The sequence below is a fragment of the Aquila chrysaetos genome, chromosome 15 (genome assembly GCF_900496995.4).
Source record: "Aquila chrysaetos chrysaetos chromosome 15, bAquChr1.4, whole genome shotgun sequence".
NCBI lineage: Eukaryota > Metazoa > Chordata > Aves > Accipitriformes > Accipitridae > Aquila > Aquila chrysaetos.
The window spans coordinates 1,875,780-1,898,208 of record NC_044018.1 but is presented as its reverse complement, the minus strand read 5'-3'; the positions used below and the strand labels follow the sequence as shown (position 1 = coordinate 1,898,208).

The window sequence follows — 22,429 nt, the reverse complement described above, 5'->3', positions numbered from 1 at the left end:
ATATTGCTATGTATGCAATATGAGCAACACACCCAATTTTTCAATTAATTGTGCAACATTTTAAAACGGTGGGGGGCACACAATGGAAAAAAAAGCGCCATACATAAAAAAACCATGTCCACAGGATGACCATTACTCACACATTTAATTTCAATTAATATTAAATGTTAGTTTGAGTCCAACAACGCTGAGCAGTTGAATAAGTTTGGCTTGGTTTTACCCACCCACTGCTCTGCCCAGTGTTTCGCTTTGGCCTCTGTCCCTCGACCTCGAGAGATTATTCATTTCTGAATACACGAACTCAGGATAAACCGCTTAACTGACGTTTTGAATCTATTAATACCATTCATTTTGTTTTGATAAGAGATGAATCAGGGCCAAGCCACCAACACCAAATTAACCAAATAAACTGGAAGTTTTTTACTAGGTTTTCCTGCATGTCATTGCTGTTACAATGGACCGACACGTACTGTGATCTGAGCAACTCCAGATTGGGAAAATCCCGGTCTCAAAGTTGCTAATTCTTGCAGTCATTTGAATGTGATGCTGTTAAAATCCTCAGCTCATGGGACCAAGACATTTGAGGAAGAAGTGTGGGGAGGGGAGGAGAAAACTGAGTAAATTTTTGCAGTTGAAGAAAAGTAGGAGAAGCATCCTCTGTGAGTTTGCATGCTGCCCTTTGGGTTTCCTGAGACACAGAAGCTTGTCTTCCTGACAGCTGCAGTTGTGCTGACTTACGCAAGTCAACTGACCCGTCATTGCTCATCGCCCTCCTTCCCAAATCGAGCGGCGACAGCTGAGACCAGCAGAAGAAGAGCTAAAAGCCCTCCCAGACTCAAGGTGCAGGCACTCATTGAAGTCGCATCCTGTCCAGGCCATCTGGTTGGGAAATCGGACTTCTCCCCCCGTTTGTGGGGTGTTTCATCCTGCAGGACCTCAGAGATCGTCAGCACTGTTAGGGTGGCCATCAGAAGTGAGGAGCCTCTTCTGGGGGACATGGTGTCCATCTACAATGGAGGCTACGCCATCTAAAACGATTGCCTTCAACACCTCGTTCTTGTGCAGTGCCTGAACGCCTGCTGTATCAGTGCACATGCAGAGAATATTTGCCCCAAATCCTGTCCTTAACAAAAGCCAACTGGATTTGGGAGAGTTTCCCTTCTTTTTCCCGATTTTGACCTCAATGGCAACAACGATATTAGGGAATTCAACAACAGTAAGGCCTTGAGGACCACTGACAAAGTCTGGTCGCATCCCCACTACTGAACTCTCTTAGACCCAGAAGAAGAGTCGCTTTATCCCAGCTGCCTCCTGGAAATCATCCACAGCCCGTGCTAACTCCTCGCCCATGCCTGGGAATTATTTGGAAGCGTGCAACTTGACCCACGGCAAAATTGTGCCGAGGACTGTGCTAACAGCGTGAGCGATTCCATCGATTTGAAGTTAATCACGTCTCAACGGGACTTTTTGCTTACTTCACATGCTGCGAGCGATTAATTACCTTCTTGAAGCAAGGCTTGCAAAACCACTTCTCGCAGGGTAGGAGGGCTTTCGTGGTGGCCGCGCAAAACGGTTCATCCCCCCCTCAGCGATTTCTGGCGAGCCGAGAACTGTGAGAGACCGACGCCGTGGCCGAGCATTTTCTCCCGCAAGCAGCCGGGATTCAGGGCACCTGCCTTGCTCATCTCTGTTTTGCGGAGCGTAATTTCTTCCAACATATAGGAAAAGCTTGAACTGGGTTGTTGGGAGGAGATGAAGTTCTCGCACGTTGTGGTGGGCAGGAGGTCGGTGGGCTGGAGCCTGTGCCTCTGCGCAGCCTCTGGTTGGGAGCAGATTATGCTCTCAACAAGCTGGAGGGGGAAAACCTCCCAGATTTACAAGCAGCTACGAACCCTCGCCTGATCCAGAGCCGCTGCGGTAAACATTGTGTGGTCAGGGGCTGGTCTGGGGAGAAGGGAAGTAGGTATCCGCGAAGAATAATTTACGTGCTTGTTGTTTTTAAGTGAAATAATCCCAGCTTTTTTTCTTTTATTTTTTTCAGTGAGCCGGTTATTGCAACGTGCCTGTTCCAGCCACCGACACGAAAGCTGGTGGTCTGATCCTAACGCCCTTTTAATGCAATTTTACCAGTTCTCCCATGCGGAAGCGTACTGGACGCTGAGCAGGACATTGGGAGGTGCTTGAAAAGATTATCCGCAAAGCCGCGTACGGCGAAGCGAATCGTGACGTCGGGAAAGCTTTCTGCAACGCAGTTATTCGCAGCGTCTTGCACGAGCAGGGGGACCCAGGAAAGCTCCGTGGAGGCGGTGGCATTCGTCACGTCAGCGTCCACGGAGGAAACTCTGATCCTACGCACGTCCTGCAGCTCTCGGCCGCCGCTGTGCCGTGTCTAAGTTGCAAGGGGGATGGTGATACGCGGCTGTGATTCCTGGTTATGCAATTCAGCCGTTTGCAATTTTGCTTCCATCCAAATGCCCTCCGGGCTCTTTTCCACATTATAAACAAAACAGCCTGCAACATTTCATGCAGAAGGCAGAACCTGGTGCCCTGGACGCTTGCTCTGTGCTGCACTTCTGCTTTTTGTTTGTAGGGCGTGCTTTTCAGCGGAGGTATCTCAGATGACATAAAATGCAAGGAGTCAGCACGTTTTAAAAAGAAAGCAAATGCTTTGGGGGGGGGGTGTGTGTTTCAAAATTTAAAAGGGATTTCGGCTCCTTGTCCATATATAGTGCAATAAAGGGCTCCCCAGCTGTTTACGCTTCGCGGCACGGCTGCGAGGAGCGTTCAACGGCAGCCTGGCCGCGCTCGGGATTTCCAATTGTAATACAAAAAAGGAAACAGGAAAGAACAATGTAAACATTGGTAATGAAGTCCGTGCTCGTGGTGGGCTCCAAACATTGCCGCCAGCGCCCCGGGCCTGCTCCTCCTCTCTCCCTGCTTTTTGGAGGGGGCCGTGGAAGGAGGATAGGCGGGCGCTGGCAGAGGTTTGCAGAGACCTTGGCCAGGTTGCAAATCTCCCGATTGCCTCCGCTGCCTCTCTCTTGCTTCCAGCTGTTGGCCCTCAGCCCCTACTTGATGCAACAAGCTCTTAGGGGAGAAAAAAAAAGGGGGAAAATTTTTTTTTTTTTTTGCGTGTGATGTGTCACCTTTAGCTGAAAAATCAATGTCAGGGTGCTTTTTTCGGGCACCGTGTGAATAAGGCCTGTGGAGACACCCCACTCGCACGTTAAAAAAATTGCTTTTTCTAATGCAAGTAGGAAAATGTTTGGAAATGTGATGCGAGTGCTCCCTGATGGTCTGAAAAAACAGTGTTTGATGGACACCGGATGGGCCACGTAAAAGCAAAACCTCCCAAGCCAGCACCTGCTCTGGCAAGGGGGCTCTTCTCTTGCAGGTCACCGACTGAGCCCCGTCGGCAAAAGCTCATTTGGGGAGCAATCACCTTAAAATCATCCAGGGACCCCTGGGCTCCCCCTCCTCTTTCCTTCCAGTTTTCTGTAACTGTGTAATTATTTTCTGATATGATAACGGGACTGTGCCTGGTTATCCTTCATCCTGCAGGCACCCCTTATCGGCTGCGCCCGCACCCTGTGTCGGTGTGCCTGCACCGCCGCGGCACCTCCTTGTTCCCCAAATTACAAGCGGACGACCTCTTTAGTGTATTTCATCCCAAATCTGCCGCGCGCGACTCGGGGAACTCGCCCTGCCAAACCTGGGCAAGGCTCCCCGCTCCATCCCTGCCAAGCGCTCAGCAGCCAGCGCCGGCTCGTCTCCGCAAGCTGCCGATGGAGCCGGGAAGGGGGAAGGAGGGGAGCAAAGCCGCTTGGCTCCCGGCTCCCGCTCCAGAGGCTGCTGGGACGCCCACGGGGAAGCGGAGCCCGCTCTTGCATTAAAGAGCTCGTCCCAAACCCCACTTTTCCAAATTGTGGGCTGCCAGGCGGCGTAAATGCCCCGGCCGTGTTTCGCTGGAGAAAATGGTGCTTCTAGCCGTTCGCTGCAGCTCCTGGCTTTCGTGGAAATGTTGAAACCCAGCGATAAACCAGCTCTTTTGCGGTGCATACGCCTCTTCAGGGTGTTTAGGAAAGAGGCGGGTGCATTAAAGAGCTCACAGCCCCTCTCGGGCTCTCGCCAGGGAAGAGGTTCGCTTGGTGCTGGAGTCGCAGGGACTTCTCCGGGAGACAAGCCCGGCTGGCGGAGCAGACCTGCGGGCTCCAGCCTCCCCTTCTCTTCTCCATCTGAGTGAGGAGAAGCCAAGAGGGGAAGAGACGCTCTCGAGGTTTCCTTTTCTGCTCTTTGCCACCTTCTACTTTTTTTTTTAAACTCTGGCCTGCTTGCCTTTTTTTTTTTTTTTTTTCTTTTCCCCTTTCCTTTGGCTTGCTCGTTTTTAACTCTTTGCTTTCACTCCCAGCGCTGCTCTTGCCTTGCAGTCCACATGGTTTCAGCAATCTCCAGGTCTATACAGAGTACTCAGTCAAGCGCACCGGGCACGGGCTCTGTCTTGCATCTGAGCTTGGTTTATTTTGGAGGCTGAGCGGATCCAAGCTGGTGAGATACGGAGCTCCTAGGAAAAAGCCAGGGCACTCACGCTGAGGAGCCTGGCTCCTCACCATGGGTCAGACCACTGGGTGCAAGCTGGAGGTTCTCCGCTGCATCTCAGCGGGCAGTTTTGGGGAAGACTGTCTTGTTTGGAGAATGTGATGAAGACAATCAGAGTTGTGGAGGAGCTCCTCTGCAAGAAAAAGCTGTGTCAGCTCCGGTACGAGGGGGAAACGGAGATCCGCACAGACTGTCTCTGGTGAGGAGGAAGGAGGCCCAAGAGGAGTGTGACAGAGGTCTATAAGCTGGTGAGTGGCTCGGAGACAGTAAATTTTCCTTTACTGGAAGGGATAATAAGTGAAACGGGTTTGTAGCGACTTCAAAACCGAGAGGAGCCTTTCATCTCAGTCCCCTGCGGAGCTGCGAGACTCCTTGCCGCAGGATGCTCCGGGTGCTAAAGGTTCGCATGGCTCCAGAAACTCACGGGACAGAGAGGTGGAAGAGAAGTCCACCAAGGGCTCTTACATACAAAGACGTTACTTCTGGCTCACAAAGTTACCGACCTGCAGGTTGCTGAAGGTTTCAAGACCCTTCATGGGGGATGTCAGCAAAGGCTTGTCCTGTCCTGGATCTCCTCCCTTCCAAAAGGTCCCAGGGCTGGGAGCACCCTACGGAGATCTTCCATCCGAGCTGGGGGAGAGGGGTTGGAGCTGTCTGTCTGGACGCACATGGCACGGGCAGGATTCGTCCTCTCCTGGGGCTTGCTGACAGCAGATGAGATCTCGGTGCCACTCCCTGAGCGGGTTTTTAGGATCACAGACATTTCTTCTTGGGCCTGCCGGTGTTGATCTCAACCTGCCCTTCCCAGCAGTCCCGAGCTTCTCACCCAGCCAACCCTCCTTCTTTCACTCTGCTTCATTTAAAATAGATAATTAATAATTAACGGGCCATTCCTTTGAGCGGCACATAAAGAAAATCCCTAACACCTGCCTTACGGGTTGTCTGTCACCCTGGAGTCTGTATATTTTTCCAGCGAGCTGCTCTCCACGAGCAGGACGCTGGCGTTTCGGGGTGACCTCCTGACCGCCCCAGGGCTTTCCTCCACCAGCCTGTCCTACTGCAATGCATCTCTTAGCCACAATGTTTGTGAAATATTGTGAATATTTCGGAAGCTGCCTGCCTTTTTGCACCTGCAGGGTCTTCCTTCCGAGCCCAGGTGTGCCAGTGGGTCACCAGCCCCCTGCAGCATCTCACCACCTTCTCCGACCTCCATCCTCTTGTACCCATCTTGCAGCACACGTCAACATGCTCCAGCCGCTGAAGGTGGACTGGGAGGCAACTTCACCCCAGTGTGGGAATTTTGGGAGACAGAAAGGTGATAGGAAAGGAGGTAGGAGTTGGTTGGTTTGATCTCTTTCTGCTTGTTTTTCACTTAATTAATGTTTTACCCCTTTTTTAACGAAAGATGCTTTGGTTGGCCAGGGGGAGAAGGTTGGCCTTCTCCTTTTCCAGTGGAGAACGAAGGTCCTGAGTTATTTCCCATCCCCATTCAACTACAGACCAGGAACATCACCACCCCCTTCTCTGGGGCTTCAAGGACAACTTCAACAATGTCCAGAGAAGCAAAGATGCCTCTTTTAGATATATTAAATCTAAACCCAAGTAATTCTGGCAGAACTGGATGAAAGGAATCCCCTTTGATAAAGATTTACCCTTCCGATTGATGGGTGAGCTTGCAAATGCTCTAACCCCACTCCCTTATTTTTACAACACCCGCAAAGATGTCATAAATCAACTGATGAGTTAATATTTATTAAGGGACAGGGAGCATGCCAACACACCCCTTCTGAGATAGCTGGGGCAAACCAGGCTTAAACCAAGAAAATCTTCAGTCTTTTCAAATCTTCACACGTCACCCTCCTAAAAATTTAGTGTTTTCCCTTATGCCGCTAAAATCGCTTGCAGCAACGCAGGTGCGAGGGGTGTGGGGTCAGACCTGACCCAACGCTGGGGCAGCAGCCAGGGGCCTTTACGCATCCCCTTGGCCCCGCATTGGGTTTTTTGCTGCTTATTGAAATGGTGTTTCCCATGGATTTCCACCAGCACCACCAGACCTTGTCTCCTTTAGGGGCATTTCAAGCAATATGGGAGAGCAAACCGTCACCTTTCTCCTTGCTGGCAGCGCCGGGATGCAGGTCGGGACCTTCGTCCCCCCGGCGGAGGAGCGGGGTGGGTGCTGCAGGTGACAGCAAAGCCGTAAGAAGAGAAACCTGCCGGGGAAGACACTATTTTTTCTTTTAATCTCGATTTTTAATGTTTCTATATAGGGTCGCAGATGGTGTGGAGTGGTACCTGGCCGCACACCTGCCCTGCTGCTTGCCTGTGGAGATGCTGCTCCAGCTCGGGTGGGATGCTACCAACAGCACCTATGGAAGGCAGGTGAGCATATAGGAAGGCAGGTGAATATATAGGAAGGTGATTGGGCGTATAAGAAGGCAGATGGACATATAGGAAGGCAGATGGACATATAGGAAGGCAGATGACTGTGTAGGAAGGCAGCTGGGCATATAGGAAGGCAGGTGAGTGTATAGGAAAGCAGGTGAGCATATAGACCCCGCCAGCCCCCACCACGCCGGGGGGTCAGTTATCTGTAGCCCCGAGTGGCAGCACCTCCTTCCATCAACGACAGCCGGTGCTTGCAAGGGGGTGGTGGGTCTGTGGGGCAGGGGCGAGACCCAGGCGAGCAGAAAGCTCTAAGTGCCCATGGCTCCGAGCCACCCAAACCTCGCCTCACCAAACGCGGCCGTGCCGGACCTGGCGTGCCGGGGCTGTGCCGAGATGACTCACCCTGCCGCTTGCAGCAGCACACTTCCAACTAGCAACAAGTGAAAATAGAAATGTCCCCAGCTCCTGAGCCAGGAATAACATCGCAGGCTATTTTTTTTTTTTTGTGTTTTTTTCCCTTTAAAGTGAAATCCCTTTTTTTTTTAATTCTCTCTGACTCAGCCCCAGTAAAGCCACGCATAGCGGCAAAGTCTCCTCCCCGGCTTCTCCGCTGTGGCCCACGGCACGTCAGCCACCAGCATTGGTGTCGGTGGGGGCTGATGCGGGAGGGGAGAAGCAAAGCCCGGCGAGGCGGGTCTGGGGGGGACGATGCCACGTCCCGGTGGGATACGGCTCGGTGTTTTGCCGGGATGCAGAGCTCTTGAGCAAAAAGGGGAGAAAGAGGAGCGCTTGGGGTTGTAGCCCAGGCTGCTTTGGAGGTTTATATGATGAGAGAAGGAGGGAGGAGAGGATGGATGACTGCTAGGATGGAGAGCTGGGAGATGGGAGCAGCCAGACCCTCCTGCCTTGGTGGTGGGACAGGGATGACGGGTCTCCTCGGCAGTGCCCGCTTTGGGATGAGGATCTGCTGGTGGCCACCATCAAACGGCAAAGGAGAGGTGATGGGAAGGGGGGAAGAGGGGCAGGGGGGCCATGCCGGTCCCCGTGGAGCCGCCTGGGGCTGGTGGGTGGTGGCAGCCGTAGCAGAGGTACAGGGACATCCCGGGAGCAGGCACAACAGCGTTATCTCAGCCACCCCACGTAACCGCTGTTCCCATTATACGCTGCCCTCCAGGCCTCCCCCCGGGGCCCTGCCAGCCTTTTGCGGGGCAGATAAGGCGAGTCCCACCGCTCTATCAGGCCAGCCCACACCTAGGATCCAGCAAAACGTGGCTGCTGTCCCCACCCCTGCCCGAGCCCCAGCCATGGGATGCTTGTGCCCCCGGCAGAACCCATCCAAACCACCCCAGGGATGAAGCAGGGTGCAGCACGCCCATTAAAAATGATTAAAATAGCAATTAAGGACTATTTACACAGCTCCCAATCCATAAACTCTCGCTCCCAGGAAGCAAGACCATGCTACAGCTGATTTTTCCCAGGGGATCCGAGCAGGATGATGCGTGGAAGTCATTTTCAGATTTTTTTTGGTGCTTCTCCAAAAAATAATCACGCGTTTTTCTTCTGCGGTTTTTCCTCGACCAACCCCACGTTGGGGGTCACCCCACCGCCTGCTCCCCATGGGCCCCCCAGCAATGAGGATGTCCCAGAGGGACACTCAGGGACCCCCATGCTGGATGCCAGAGGATAACCTGGGCCACCTACACTTAATTTCGGAGCTGGGAAGGGAGCAGGCAGCTCTCCATGGCCGCTGCCCGTGCCTGCCCGCGCTCCTGCCTGCAGCCGGGAAAACCCTCCACCAAACTTGCACGAACCGGCTGGGCTTGAGGCAGCTCCAAAACATCTCCGGGGCATCCTATGCCACATCGAAACGCTTTTCTGGCAGCGATGGAGGTGTTTCTTCTTGGGGTTCGGGGGGGCCAGCGGGCTGCCTGGGCTGCGGTGCCCGGGCCGGCTTGCACACTTGGGCGTACACGGGAGCGGGGTTCCCCTCGCTGCCCGGTTCCTCCGGGGCGATGACCTCCTGCACCGAGATGCTCAGCTCGTCCCCGGCGGGCAGGGATGAGGAATCCCCCGGGACGCTGCCGGTATCCCAAGGCTTTTTCAGTGTCCCAGATTTGTACCGGACGCTTTCGTAGATGGGTCCCTTGGCATCCGACACAGGGTCCGCCACGGGTGCGCCGGCATCCCCGGGCACAACCGGCAGCTGCCGGTGCCGCAGAAACTCAGGGTTCCTCGGGGCTGGTCTGGGAAGTGCATGGGAATGGGGTGTCCAGCCTGGTACGTGCAGCTTGGGGTCCCCCGCTGTGCGGTTATCCGGGTGCCCCAGCACCGTGGGGCCGTCCGCCTGCTGCCGGGGCTCACCGGGAGAGGGGGTGCCTGCAGGGAGGGAGAAGAAGGGATGCTGAGCCGGGGGGGGTACCCCCAACACCATCACATTGCGAGGGACATTCCCGGCTAATGCAAGGGTAAAGTAGCACCGAGTAAATGGGATTAAATGGGTCCCACTCCCACTTCTGTCCCCGCTCTCCACTTTTCGCAAGAAAGATAATAAAAAGCGAAGAGAAAACAGGGTGAGGATCCCCGGGTTGCTGGCGGAGGGCTGTGCTCTCCCCCGCGGGGCCAGCGCGGCGTCGGGACCTGCCGTCCGCCTTCCCGTGCGGCGGCTCATGCCTTCGGTCAAATATTTATTTAAGAAGGAGGCTCTGCTCTGCGTGCAGGATCTGTCAACACGGGGGAGCTGGCAGAGCAGGACGCCCAGCCGGTTTGTTCGCTCCAGAGGCGAAGGAGAATCTGGAAAAGCTGCGTAACCGGGTGTTTTTCCTCCTGCTTTAAATATGCAAGGTTATGGTGGTCCCATGGGATTTGGGGTGCAGGATCAATTTTGGACGTTTCCCCCCCCCCCAGCTGCGGTGCGGAGTGCGTGCGTGCAGCACGGAGGTGGAGGTGCGGGCTGCTGGCCGGTGCGGGAGGTTGCAGGGTGGGATCCAGGCCGGAGCCCCTCGGGGCCAGCGCAGCATCCTCACCACCCTGCAACTCCAGCCTGGCAGAAAGCAGCCCCCAGCCTGCGAACCCCCCAGTTTGAGCACCCCAACATGAGCCCCCAGCATGAGCACCCCCCCAATGTGGGCACCCCAACATGAGGACTCTGTTAGCATTCCAGCATGAGGCCCCCCAGTGTGAGCACCCCAGCACAAGAATTCCTATGTGAGCATCCCCAGTGTGAGCACCCCAGCATGAGCCCCCCAGCATGAGTCCCCCAACATGAGCACCCCAATGTGAGCACCCCAATGTGAGTCCCCCAGCATGAGCACCCCAATGTGAGCACCCCAACTTGAGCATCCAAACATGAGCACCCCAACGCGAGCACCCCAGTGTGAGCATCCCAAAGCGGACATCCCAACCTGAGCACCCCAACACAGGCACCCCAACGTGAGCCCCCAGTGTGAGCCCCTGAGCAAGAGCACCGTGGTGCACCCCAGCATCCCGCCTGCTGCACCCCAAAGGGCCGAGGCTTCATCTTGGGGGTGTCCCTTCCCCGTCCTGCTGCAATAAAGCAGGAGAGGGCGAGGGGTGCCTCGCCGAGGTGGGGAAACGCAGCCCCAGGAATGGGGTACGGGGGGCCAGGCTGGTGGGGCCACCCCATAAAATACTCAGGAGCTCCCCATTCCAGCGCAAGGACGAGCAGGAATTTCGCTTGAGCATCTTGAAGCTCAGCCACGGCGTGGCGAAAAGGGGAAATTAATACATGGGGTTTAATCATCTTTGTTATCCAGTGATGCTAAATAAAGCGTTCCTGGCGTAAATCGGAAGAGAAACTTGTTCCCAGCTACATGGAAAAGCAAATGGCCTGAATGCTTAATCTGGCGGGAAGGTTTAGAACATTAAAACATCTTTTTTAAAGCTTTCCCCAGGCAATTCCCTTTCTGCCGGCACAGAGCAGGTCAAGGGGTATTTTAAAACAGCTGACACGCTCCTGCTGGAGGAACTGGGACTCGTGGCAGGTTTTACTGGGATATTTTGCTGTAACTGGGAATTTTAGGAGCTGCTTTTGAACGCAGCCACCAGCCGGTGCGGCTTCCTGCGAGCCCCTTCACCATGGCCGTGGGGCATCCTCATCCTCTTCTCCGTGCCAGGGACCTGAAAGTAGCCGCTCGCTGCTAACTTCACTAATTTCCCCCAATTTAGCTACGGCGACCCCGGCCGGGGCGGGGGCGGGGGGGGTGTCTCCAGGGGTGCAACCCCACACGTCTGGCCAAGGGCTGGCTCAAAGTCCCGCGGAACCCCGGAGCTCCTCCAAGTTCACGGGCCGGGCAAATCATTAACGGGGCTGGGTCAGCGGAGCGAGGCTGAGCGCCAGGGACCTTCGGACGGCGGCACCCGGCTGCGTTCCCTTTGCCTGGGCCACGGCCAGCATCCCGGCGTAGACGGGGGGTCCCCCCATCGCGCCGTGCCCCACAGCCGCCGCGGGAGCCGGGGAGGGCACGTGGCACCCAGCGCCCGCGTCCTTGAGCGTGCGAGGGTCCTGGGAGCGCCCGCAGCGGCGGGACAGAGGGACAGAGCCACCGTCCCGTGGCCGACCCACCTCCCGGCAGCGCTGCTCCCCCCTCGCTGGAGCCCAGCCTCGCCAGCTTCACCTGCAGTGGAAATAAGTGGGGGGCACACACGTGTTAACCCCCTTGGCACTCACGCGTCCACCCTGGTACGCGCGCATCCCTCCCGGACACTCCTGTATCCTCCCTGGAAATCGTGCATCCCCCCAGCGCCCGCACATTCCACCGCCACTTGTGCATCCCCCCCCCCCCAGCCCCGCAACCACTCACGCATCCGCCCCCGGGCACTTGTGCATCCCCGCTGGGCAGTCGTGCAACCCCCCCCCAGCACTCGTGCATCCCCTGCCAGGCGCTCGTGCATCCCTCCCGGCAACTGTGCACCCCCCCAGTGCTTCTGCATCCCCCCCCAGGCACTTGTGCATTCTGCCTGACTCTTGTGCACACCTCCTGGGACTTGTGCATCTCCCCCCCCCCAGCATTTGTGCATCCCCCCCAGCACTTTTGCAACCTCTTCTGGTATTTGTATAATCCCCAAGCACTTATGCACACCCACCCCCCCCAGCATTTGTTCCTCCCCCCCAGCACTCATGCACCCCCCCAGCACTTGTGCATCATCCCCCCCAGCACTCGTGCACACCCCAGCCCTTGTGCCAGCAGTAGGGGTGTCGGGGGGGCTCAGGGGGACCCAGGATTTGGGGGGGGGGGGGGTCAGCGTGGGAACACGGTGGGGGGGGGGCGGCTGCCCTCTGCCGGCACCAACCAGCACCAACCAGTTCCAACTGGCCCCCACTGGCCCCAACTGGACCCATAGCTCCAGGTTTGGGGGGGGGGGGCACCCACGTCCCCTCTGCTCAACCCCTGCACACCCCAGGGTTGGGCACCCATGGGGTCACACCATGGCCAGGGCCACCCGTCATCCCCCTGTCCCCATCCCAATTTCCCCCCCCCCCCCCCGCCCTGGCCTTGGTCCTTTTTTGGGGCCAACTGAGGCATTTGGGGTGAATTTGGGGCGAGGAGAGGGATGTTCCCCGGGCTGACGCTGGAGGGCTGTCACAGCATACGGGACGTGGGGGGCCAGGGGATGTGGGGTCCAGGGGATGTGGGGGGCCAGGCCACAGTCCCCTCAGCCCCCATCCCACCACCTCGCCCTCCAGCTGGGACGAGCAACCATTAATGACCACCCGAGGAGGCGGTGGGGACTCACCCCTCGGACGAGCCCAGGGTTTTCTTTCATTTTCTGGGTGGAAAACCGCCAGTTTGCCCTGCAAAAGAGGAAGGGAGAGGTCAGCGGAGCCGCGTCCCATCCCCAGGGATGCTCGGGTCAGGGTGGGCTCAGAGGCGACGTGGCCCCCCCATGTCCCCTGCCCCAGCGTTCGTCCCCTCTCCACTTGACCCCGCGCAGGTTGCTCGCCCCCAGAGCATCCTCCGGCACGGAGCTCCCCGCTCCCCATCCCGCGCCGGCACGGACAGTGACCCCCCCCTCCCCACCCATGGCATTTCCCCGGAGCCCACGATATCCATGGCAAACCCTCAGGAAAAAGGCAGATCCCCCTTTTTTTGCCCCCCCCCCCCCCCCCCCCCCCCCAAGCAAACGTACCTGTGGAAGAAGGAGCAGAGGAGGAGCAGGAGCAGCAGCGAGAGGCCGGTGGTGGCCAAGCCCCAGGCCACCGTGGTAGCCAGGGCCACCGAGCCCCCTGCCAGCGCCGGAGCCATCGAGCCCCCGGCGGGGAGGCAGAGCTGGGGGAGAGACGAGCCCCGGGTCAGGCTGGCGGAGGGGGATTGGGGTAATAACGGGGTGCACGGGGCAGGTTAGGGGGTGCTGGAGGGGGGGTTCCCATTCTCCATTTAATATCAGGAGCAATTTTTCCCAGGATCCTTCCCCATCCCTTCATCCCACAGGGATACCCAGCATCATCCCACCCTGTTCTCCCTTCCCAGGGGGTAGAGGATTTCGGGGTGATGGCGGGTGCAGGGAAGCTCCGTGTCTCGAACAAGCGCACGGTGCTGGCACTCACGGCCCCGCTCGCCGGCGGGGTCCGGGCAGTCATGCCCCCCATGCCCACCCCGGCTTCTTGGAGTGGTGGCCGCTCTCACCTTTGCGGCGAGGGGCGGCGGGTGGCAAAACGGGCTGGGGCGTGGGAGGTGATGCTGCTGCACCGGGCATCCCCGCTGCATCCCCACCTGGGTGCCCCCGGACCCGCACCGAGTACGGGGAGACCACCGCCCTTGAGAAAACACATTGCCAGCCTCCCCCCCAAAAAACCCCGGCTCCTTCTTCCACCCAAGCCCTCCTTGCCTACAAGTTTAGGGTGAACTGGGCTCCCCTGGCAAGCTCGGAGCCTGGCAAACCGAAATGCCAAACAGGCTGAGCCCGCTCTGCCGGCTGTGACTCAGTCTTCCCGGCACGGCAGCCTGGCCCCCGGAGCCGTGCTGGGGTTCAGGGACCCCACACTCCGGCAGCTCCATGGCCCGGACCCCCCTGGCTGGGCGTGAAGACAGGCTCCAGCCTGGCAGTGGTTTTTCTTCTAGAACAAAATTAATTAGGGATTTATTTCTAATGGATGCTCCGGCCATCTTCCTTCTAGCCAATCTGCCAGCCCCGGGGCACACGCTGGCTCCGGGCACCGGCGACGTCCCGCACCGCCGAGCCCCCCCAGCCTGCTGCATCCCGCGCCGGCCCACCCTGCCTCAGTTTCCCCAGCCGTGCCCTGAGATGAGCGAGATCGTCCTCAGCTCCACGTTCCTTGCCCACACCCCCACCTCGCTTGGCACCCCAACCCGGGGTGGAGACGGGGCTGGGGGCACACCAAGACCCAGGACCCGCCCCGGTTCCCACCCCCCCCGGTTCCCACTCACCCCACGGCGGTGCCGGACCCCCCGGCTGGGCGCAGCCGGCTCTTCTCGCCGCTCAACTTTGGACGGGAGCGGTGGCTGGGTGGCACCCGCCGCACCCCGGCTTCCTGCTCCTGCGGGACGCCCGTCGGCACCCTGGCCCCACCGAGCATTTTCCCGTGGGCATGTCGGGGGAAACCTGCACCCCAGGACGGCTCCTGGTACCCCAAGAGGGGTTCTGCATCCCCAGGCTCAGCACCCCTGAGATGGGCACCCCCAGGAGGGGTCCTCTACCCCCCAGCACCCCTGAAAATTGCACCCCCAGGAGGAGTCCTGGTCCCTCAAGAGGGGTTCTGCACCCCCAGAGCCAGCAGCTCAGAGACCTGCACCCCAGGAGGGGTCCTGGTTCCCCAAGTGGGGGTCCTGCACCCCCCAGATGCAGCACCTCTGAAACCCATAGTCCCCGGAGGGGTCCTGCACTCCCAGGAGGGGTCTTACACCCCCAGACCCAGCACCCCTGAAACCCATAGCCCCCGGAGGGGTCCTGCACCCCCAGACCCAGCGCCCCAAGACCCCTTTGGGGAGCACAGTTCTGCCACTGAGAAGAGCCCCCCAGGACCAGCCCCCCCCCCCCCCCCCCCCCCCCCCCGCTTCCCCCAAGCTGTCCCCAGGCACCCACCCCTTGTCCAGCTCCTCTGTCCCCAGCGCCGGCCATCCCCTCCACCCTGGATCCCGGCCACTCTGGATCATCCCCCACCCTGGATCCCCATCCACCTCTGATCTTCGGATGTGCTGGATCCCCATCTGTCCTGGATCCTCATCTGTCCTGGATCCCCACTCATCCTGTACCCCCTCTGTCCTGGATCCTCCTCCACCCTTGATCACCCTCCATCCTGGATCCCTGTCTGTCTGGGATCCCTATCCATTCTAGATCCCTGTCTGTTCTGGAAACTCATCCACCCTTGATCCCTGTCTGTCCTGGATTCGCATCTGCCCAAGATCTCCATCTCTCCTGGATCCTCCTCCTCCATCCTTGATGCCCCTCTGTCCTGGATCCCCCTCCGTTTCTGAAGGAAAAAGAAGGAAAAAGGAAAAAGGAAAAAGAAGGAAAAAGAAGGAAAAAGAAGGAAAGAGGGAAGGAAAGAGGGAAAGGAAGGGAAGGGAAGGGAATATTTCAGTTGGAAGTGACCTGCAATGATCATCTTGTCCAGCTGCCAACAGGTGGATGTGTGCATTGCTGTAAACTGAAATTAATAAAGAAATAATAATAATAATAATAATAATAATTGTTAAAAATAAATAATAAACCAATAAATAATAAATAACAATACACAATTAAATAATAATAATGTCCCCTCCCAGTCAACATCTGCAAGCTGACGTGCGCACAACCCAAATGGGGTTGGCAACCCAAAGGGCAAGGTCATGCAAAACAGGTCCAAAAGCTGATCGTAACCAAAAGAACACTAACTGCCTTGCCCCAGCCGAGGGAGAGGCACATTTTTTGGGGAAAAAAGCCTTTCTGGCTGTGAAGATGTGGGATCGCAGCATCCCAGCCCCGCCGCATGTCCTGGGAAGCGGGGATCACACCCAAGCAGTTCAACGCTGCTCTGAGCCCAACACATCATCGCCGGAATATTTGGCGTATCGCGAGCTCATCCGGAAAGGCATCGCGGCATCCATCCGGATTTTCTGCAGAGGGCAGCACGACCCAGGAGATCAGATGCGTTTTTCCCTCCCAGTGCTGCTGAAAGATGGTGGAGATCCATCAAATCTGTATTTTTCAGCAAAATGCTCTGATGGAATATTCCCTTGTTGGTGAACTCAACTCGCTGCCAAAATTCTTTGGAAAAAGGTCTTGATGAAACAGAGAGTGGTAGAAAATGGCTTTTTTGACAGTAAAAATTCAGAGCTTTTTTCCTTCATTATTTCCATGCTATAAATGCGCTGGGACCTGGTAGGATTTGGGGAGCAGCTGTAATCCCACGGAGCTTTGCCCCGACCAGGCTGCAGGCTCTGAGCTCCTGCTTTGGAGGACGGATTCGTGCTCCGGAGCATCTAGAGACCAAAAAACAATTTTTTTTTTCCTGTACAAATATTGAAATAACCCATATCATCATTAAAAAAGAGGCGTTCCTACTCCCAAAGGGTCCAACTGCACCCTCACTGGAGAAAGAAAGGTCCCGTGCAAATTAAGGGCTCGTTTCCACCAGGTCAAGAGTAATAAGCCCTGGGCTTGGCTGCAAGAGGAGGATGCTCCGGTGTGAACATCATCAGGTTTTTAGATGATTTGCACCGTGGTGGCTGGAGATTTGCTCCTCTGACAGTGTGAATTGATTCTCCGTCAGCTGAAGCCATGTAAGCGGGAGCCAGATGCGAGTATAAATGAAGGCGGACACGTCAGCTTTTGATTAAATCAGTTTAAATTTGAATTTTAATTCCTACCCAAGCGATTTAGGTGCAGATGAGAGGGATGGGTGCGGCAGGGAGGAAGCCGAGGAGCCAGGCACGAGCTGGCCTTTCTCGGGGCGGCTCTGTAACGCATCCCAGGAGGTTCCCAGGTCTTACGGTGAATTAAACGTAAAGCCGGTATCTGCTTCTCAAGGAGCGTGCCGAGCGGTTGCTGGGCGTATGAGCACAACCCAGCTTATTCTCCAGCCCCTCCAACTGCCCAAGTGCTATTCAATTAACTTAAACAATCAAGAAAGCAATTAAATGAGCTACTTCAAAGATACAAAAAACCTCACCAAAATATTGCACTTAAGAAAGCCAAGCTGCAGGAAGCCGGGGCATTGCCTCTCCCTGCTCCTTTCCCGGGGGCTTTGCACCTCCCGGGGTCCCGGGGATGGTGCCAGGTCGGTTAGGATGCGGCTCATGGGATGAGAAGGGGCTTGGGACTCTGGTGGGGACCGGTCCCCGTGCCGGTCAGCCCTGGGCTCTGCTAGGAAGGAAAAACGGGATGGAGGGGGTGACCCAGCGGCTGGCACCGGCTCTGAGCTGGCGGTCCCTTTGCAAGTGTCTCGGGCGCAGAACGGGCTGCGTTGGGCCAAATTTTGCCACTTTTCCGACGCAAAATTCACTGTGCACCTCCCAGGGGTCCTGCAGCCTCACTGTGCACTAAAGCATCCTCCAAAATCCCCATCACCCAGCCACGAGGTTTCCTTGGGCTGCAAATACCCTGCCAGGAGCATCTTTGAGGATGCTCCAGTTCGGAGGAGAAACCAGAGGTGGGCAGGAGTCCCGCCACTGGTTTCGCATCCTGGGTGCACCGGGATGCCGAGCACCCAGGGGCCGGGACGGAACGGTGGCTGCTGAAATTTTGGCAAGCTGAACCCAAGCTGATGTCTTCCCAAAGCGGGAGCAATGGTGACATTTGACGATCCTGGCCCGTTGCCTCTTGTAATTAAACCCTCTGTCTCCAGCAGTCATTTGTCGCCCTATTTTAAGCCGGCTGGAGCTGCTGTGCCATTCTGACGTTTTTGCTTCAAAATTTAATGACTTTTAAAATTTTCCAGAAGGCTGAGAAATGCAGCTCCGTGGCGTGCCTTCGTCTCCTCCTTTCTCTTTTCCTGTGACACCTTCAGGCTCTTGTGTATTTTAAAAGCAGCTTGACCAAGCGATGGGCATCTGCAGCCAAAACCATCCCCTTGGGAATTGCATTTGGATGAGCCGGCGAGCGGAGGTTTTCGCGCGCTGGCACAGCTTGGGAAGGCAATGCCATGTGCAAAGTTGAGTTTATACCATTTTTATGCCTAATTATGCTGCCTGAAAGCAGTCTGGTGAAGTTTAAGGGTTTCTGGCAAGCGAGCCAACACTGTTGGGATGGGTTTTGATGCAGGCAGCTGCAGGGCTCAGCCAGGGTGACACCGCAGCACCCTTTCCCTGCTGATTTCCCCCCAGTTTCCCATCTCCAAGGGATCCCAGAAGCTTTCTGGCTCGCTCGGGCTCTTGGTGTTGCCCTGGCACGGGCGGCTGCTCTCTGCAGGACCCATGTTTCCCTTGTAGAACAACATCTGGAGCAAAAACCACCTAAAAGCCAAAGGAATAAAAATCATTCCCCACCTTTCTCTCCCCGTTGATGTATAGGTTGGCACAGCCCTGGCCCACCAGGACAAGCAGAGAAAACTCTAATTTATAATTTTTGAAATAAGCAGGGGGGGGAAAAAAACCACCTTTTAGAAGTGTTTTGATCATAGGACAAGTACTCTCAATATCTTCACCGGGGCACGAAGCGCCCGAGGCAGCGGAGCAGCCCGGCTTGGGAGCCCCGAGCCCTCGCACTTAAGCGCAGGCTCAGCTTGGAGCACGGGAGCGCTTCCAACCAACCTGGAGGGATTTGCTGGAGGAAAACCAACTTTCTCAGCACGTCGCCGCTCTGACCCTCTCTGGTGCTGGTCACCGTTCGGCACGGCAGCGCGGGATGGGGGAACCGTGGGTGAAACACTCCCCTTCCTCGCTCCTTGTCCTGCCGAGACGGGCTGTCCCATTTTAGTAAATCCCACGTATTGCCAAGGATACTTGGGGGTTTACAGCTTTTCTTTGGACATTTCTGAATGTGTTTCTGGCTACATATTTATAAAATAATACAATGTACATAATTATATACTATATAACAATATAATGTACATATATGTAATAATAAATATGTAGATACATATATACTGTATTATATATAGAACAGTATATACTATAGCATACTATATATACTGCACAGTACATAATACTGTGTGTGCTATATATAGTACCGTATACTCTATGTACTATTTATACTGTATGTAGTGTATATACTATATATATTGTATATAGTATGTATACTATATACAATATATATACACACTATATATATACATATAGTATAGCATATATAGTATATATAGTACATAATATATACTACCTATACATACTATATAGCGGTACTATATATATACTATCTATACATACTATCATATAGATATAGTATAAATATACACACTGTATATATACTATATACACTGTATAGATACTATATACAGTGTACAGTACATAGTACAGTGCATATATATGTAGGGACTTATTTTTTCGTATTCTACACGTTTCCTTTTTCTTTACACACACATGCACGTATGCACACACATACATAGAGTCCTGGTACATATGGATCACTATAACGGTTTAAAGTTCCTTTCTTTGTTGTGGTTCGACACGAGCCGATACCAACCGTCCCTGTCACGTTGCAAACTCAGAAGGACGTGGTGGGTTTGGGTCCTTCTGCTTTTAAATACCCAAACTGGAAACACTTGTACCACGGCCTGTTCCTTTCCGACTTTGAGGTCCCCACCAAGCTGGGCACCAAAATACAATGAATTAAATTAGAGAATAATTTACGTTTGTATGAACTACAGTTAAAGTGTCCGAACATCCGAACGGCCCAGGTGAGTTTCTGCCGCTCCTTGCTGGAGGGCAGGTACCCCGCTCGTCGCCCAGCCTGTCTCACTTGCTTTACCCCCTCACGGCCAGCCACGAGCTACCGCCTTCCCACCGAGGATCTGGAGGACGGTGCTAAACGGCCGTCAGGGCTGGGAGCAGGTCAGCGGTGACGCCAGGGAAGTCCACTGGCTTTATCCAAGGTTCGCTCCAGACTTACTCAACATCCGACGTCACCGCAGGGAGACATGTTAGGACACTGTGAGCTCAATGCAGGTGTCCACCCGTGCATCGCCGAGTGACTTCCACCAAGATCAGACCACGGAAAAGGAGCAGGGCATGAAGACGTCAGTGTTCAGCTGATGTACACCATCACTTCAGCAGCAGCAGCTGCCAGGAGCACATCTGTCTCTCCTCCACCGTCTTCCTCTTTGGGATCCATGTCATCATGACATTTCTGAGCTTTGGCCCAGGATATTTAAAAGTTTGACCTAAACCTGCTGAAGTTGATGCTTCATTTATTTTGGTGAGCACACTAAAGCTTTCTCCAGGAGGTTGAAGCTCACTACTGTAGCTATTACCATGTTGAGGTGTATTTGGGGGGCATTTAGGCAACAGCTGATCTCCAGCTGAGGTGATGAAGCTCAGCGCCGAAGTCAGTGGCGTTGGTGATTCATCTCACCAACTTCCCCATCATCTCCTCTGGCTTCGATAAGTCACCAGTCACTGTCTGGAGGAGACTCCCTGTTCCTGGAGGCCCATCCTGGACCTCCCCGTGCCAGGGTGCTGGTGCTGACTGTGACACCAGGCATCCTGTCGAGGTCTGCACTTTCACACCTTTCCACAAATCCCAGGATTTTGTAGCACTCTGCAACTTCCTAGAGAAGGCAGAAGCCTTGCTTTCTTCCAGCGAGGACGAAAGGAGGGAGGCAGCCAGCCAAAGGCGAGACGAGCTGAGGAACAGCATCCAGGCTAGGAGTGGGAGACCAGCTGGAAATCATTACCCCGAGGATCCAAATGCAGCCGCAGCTTGTTGGTGAGCTCCATGTGTTGCACCGTACCTCCCACGCACGTTTAACCAGCTCCTGGGGTTGCAAGGGGCTCGCAGAAAGGGGGTTCACTGTCCCCCACCCATGGGACTTGGGGGTCCCTGTGAAGACATCAGCAGTGCTCAGTGCAGATGCACAGGTGGACATCGGTGCTGCGGAGCCAAAGCATTTCAAAACCAGGTTCATGGAGGACGTGGTTGCACCATGGGGGTCCAGCTGCAGGTGTTTCACCTCCAGAGCCATCATCTGCATCTCCCCCTTCCAGATGTGGCACCTGCAACCTCCCATTTCTCTTCCCTCTGCTGCATCCATCCCAGATACCTCTTGAAGGAAAGGGGATCCAGTATCCATTGACTCCACCAATCCCAAATTTCAGGCACAAATGGGCAGAGGGGCATTTTTCCAAGGTAAGACCAGGTGTTGCGTTGAGCCACTGAGCCCATTATGCAACATGAGAAGAGGGCACCAAATGCTCATCACAAGTGGAAGGACAGACTGCCGCAAAAGTAACAAATAATTTTACAAAAGCCTTTGAAAAAGGCCAAGTATTAAAGATGCTGTGCAACAGCCCAATGGTTTTATACAAGGACTTTTCTGGCTGTGAAAAGCAGACAGTGGGATTGCACATCACTTGGTGGCAGAATTGACTGAACCAGGACAGAGAAATCTCCAATGTGTTTCATGCTTGGTCTTGCTGCGTATGGGGAATCAGTGCAAAACCCACTGGCCACATCCCCACTGGTAAGAGAAACTGTCCTCTGGTTTTGGGGGTCATCAGCTGGTCCCAGAAGCCCCAGGCTAAAGCCTTAGTTTACAATGGCTTAGATTCAACCTCGATTTGAAGCAGCTCCTCCAGATCTGTCATCTTGAAGGGTTTAGAGAAAATGTGATTAGTCCCCAGCCTTCAGCCAGGAACATAAAAACGTTGCGATCATTTAATACGTTTATTGGAATGAGGATGTGAAGCGATTCTTTGGGCAGCAAGATGGTAGCACGTGGAATTCATCAAAGGGCAAAAGATCCCAACTTTCCTCTCATTTCCACCAGCATAAATCACCTCTTACTTGGGGGAACCTTCTCCAAGAGCAGAACTGAGCTCAACTACCATATCTGGTTTTCACAGCGGTTGTATAAGTTTACGACTAACGGTCTCATAGCAATATATGCAAAGTCAGCTGCAATGGCATCTCCTCAAGGTTAGTTTAGTGTTTGGGAGCCATTGCAAAATTAATACGGTGGCATTAAGTGGCATATTTGGGTATTTTTCTCTTTTTTTTGGATCCCTAAGTGCAGAAATTGAATACACAGCATGGTTAAACCGAGTTGGAGCTGGCAGAAAAAGGACTTAAAGTGAAAAAGAATGGTTGGAGACAGAAGAGGGTGCATACAGGAGCCAAACAACAGCTCCAAAGGCAGATTTGACAAGAGAAGAGCGAATGAATGCATGAAACTTGAGCCTCCTAGCGAGTGCAATAGCCCGAAACAATGCAGAATTGTTAAAACAAAAAGAAAAAAAAATACAACAAATAAGTTCAGAGCAGTCGGGTTTTTTGCCAAGAGCGTTTTCACATGATTGAATATAATAAAATAAAGTGTTGGCAGAGCTCTGCCTGA

The 22,429-nt window shown here is 54.9% G+C and overlaps 1 protein-coding gene and 1 long non-coding RNA gene across 3 annotated transcripts; one reads left to right on the top strand and one right to left on the bottom strand.

Moving 5' to 3' along the window:
- Positions 1-3,960: 3,960 nt before the first annotated feature.
- Positions 3,961-8,578, top strand: LOC115351335. Of its 2 annotated transcripts, XR_003926772.1 has the most exons (4): positions 3,961-4,844; positions 5,733-5,926; positions 6,864-6,975; positions 7,543-8,578. It is a non-coding gene; the product is annotated as an uncharacterized LOC115351335 (long non-coding RNA). The 2 variants fall into 2 exon arrangements; XR_003926771.1 differs by lacking the exon at positions 7,543-8,578 and having other exon boundaries at positions 6,864-7,052.
- A 255-nt stretch (positions 8,579-8,833) lies between these two features.
- LOC115351379 lies at positions 8,834-13,997 on the bottom strand. The gene is made up of 5 exons (XM_030038049.1): positions 13,881-13,997; positions 13,129-13,268; positions 12,736-12,793; positions 11,564-11,615; positions 8,834-9,357 (listed from the first exon to the last, which is right to left on the bottom strand). Exons 1-5 carry the CDS (start codon positions 13,995-13,997, stop codon positions 8,834-8,836), a joined length of 891 nt encoding a protein of 296 aa, XP_029893909.1.
- Positions 13,998-22,429: the final 8,432 nt, after the last annotated feature.

What these genes read in the sequence shown, in the direction of transcription:
- LOC115351379 (XM_030038049.1), bottom strand. Translation starts at nt 13,997, where the DNA reads ATGGAGCTGCCGGAGTGTGGGGTCCCTGAACCCCAGCACGGCTCCGGG. An exon ending in TCAGCCTGTTTGGCATTTCG is followed by an intron (nt 13,269 to 13,880) that starts GTTTGCCAGGCT and finishes TCTCTCCCCCAG; the next exon opens with CTCTGCCTCCCCGCCGGGGG. An exon ending in GGGAGCAGCGCTGCCGGGAG is followed by an intron (nt 9,358 to 11,563) that starts GTGGGTCGGCCA and finishes CCCTCCCTGCAG; the next exon opens with GCACCCCCTCTCCCGGTGAG.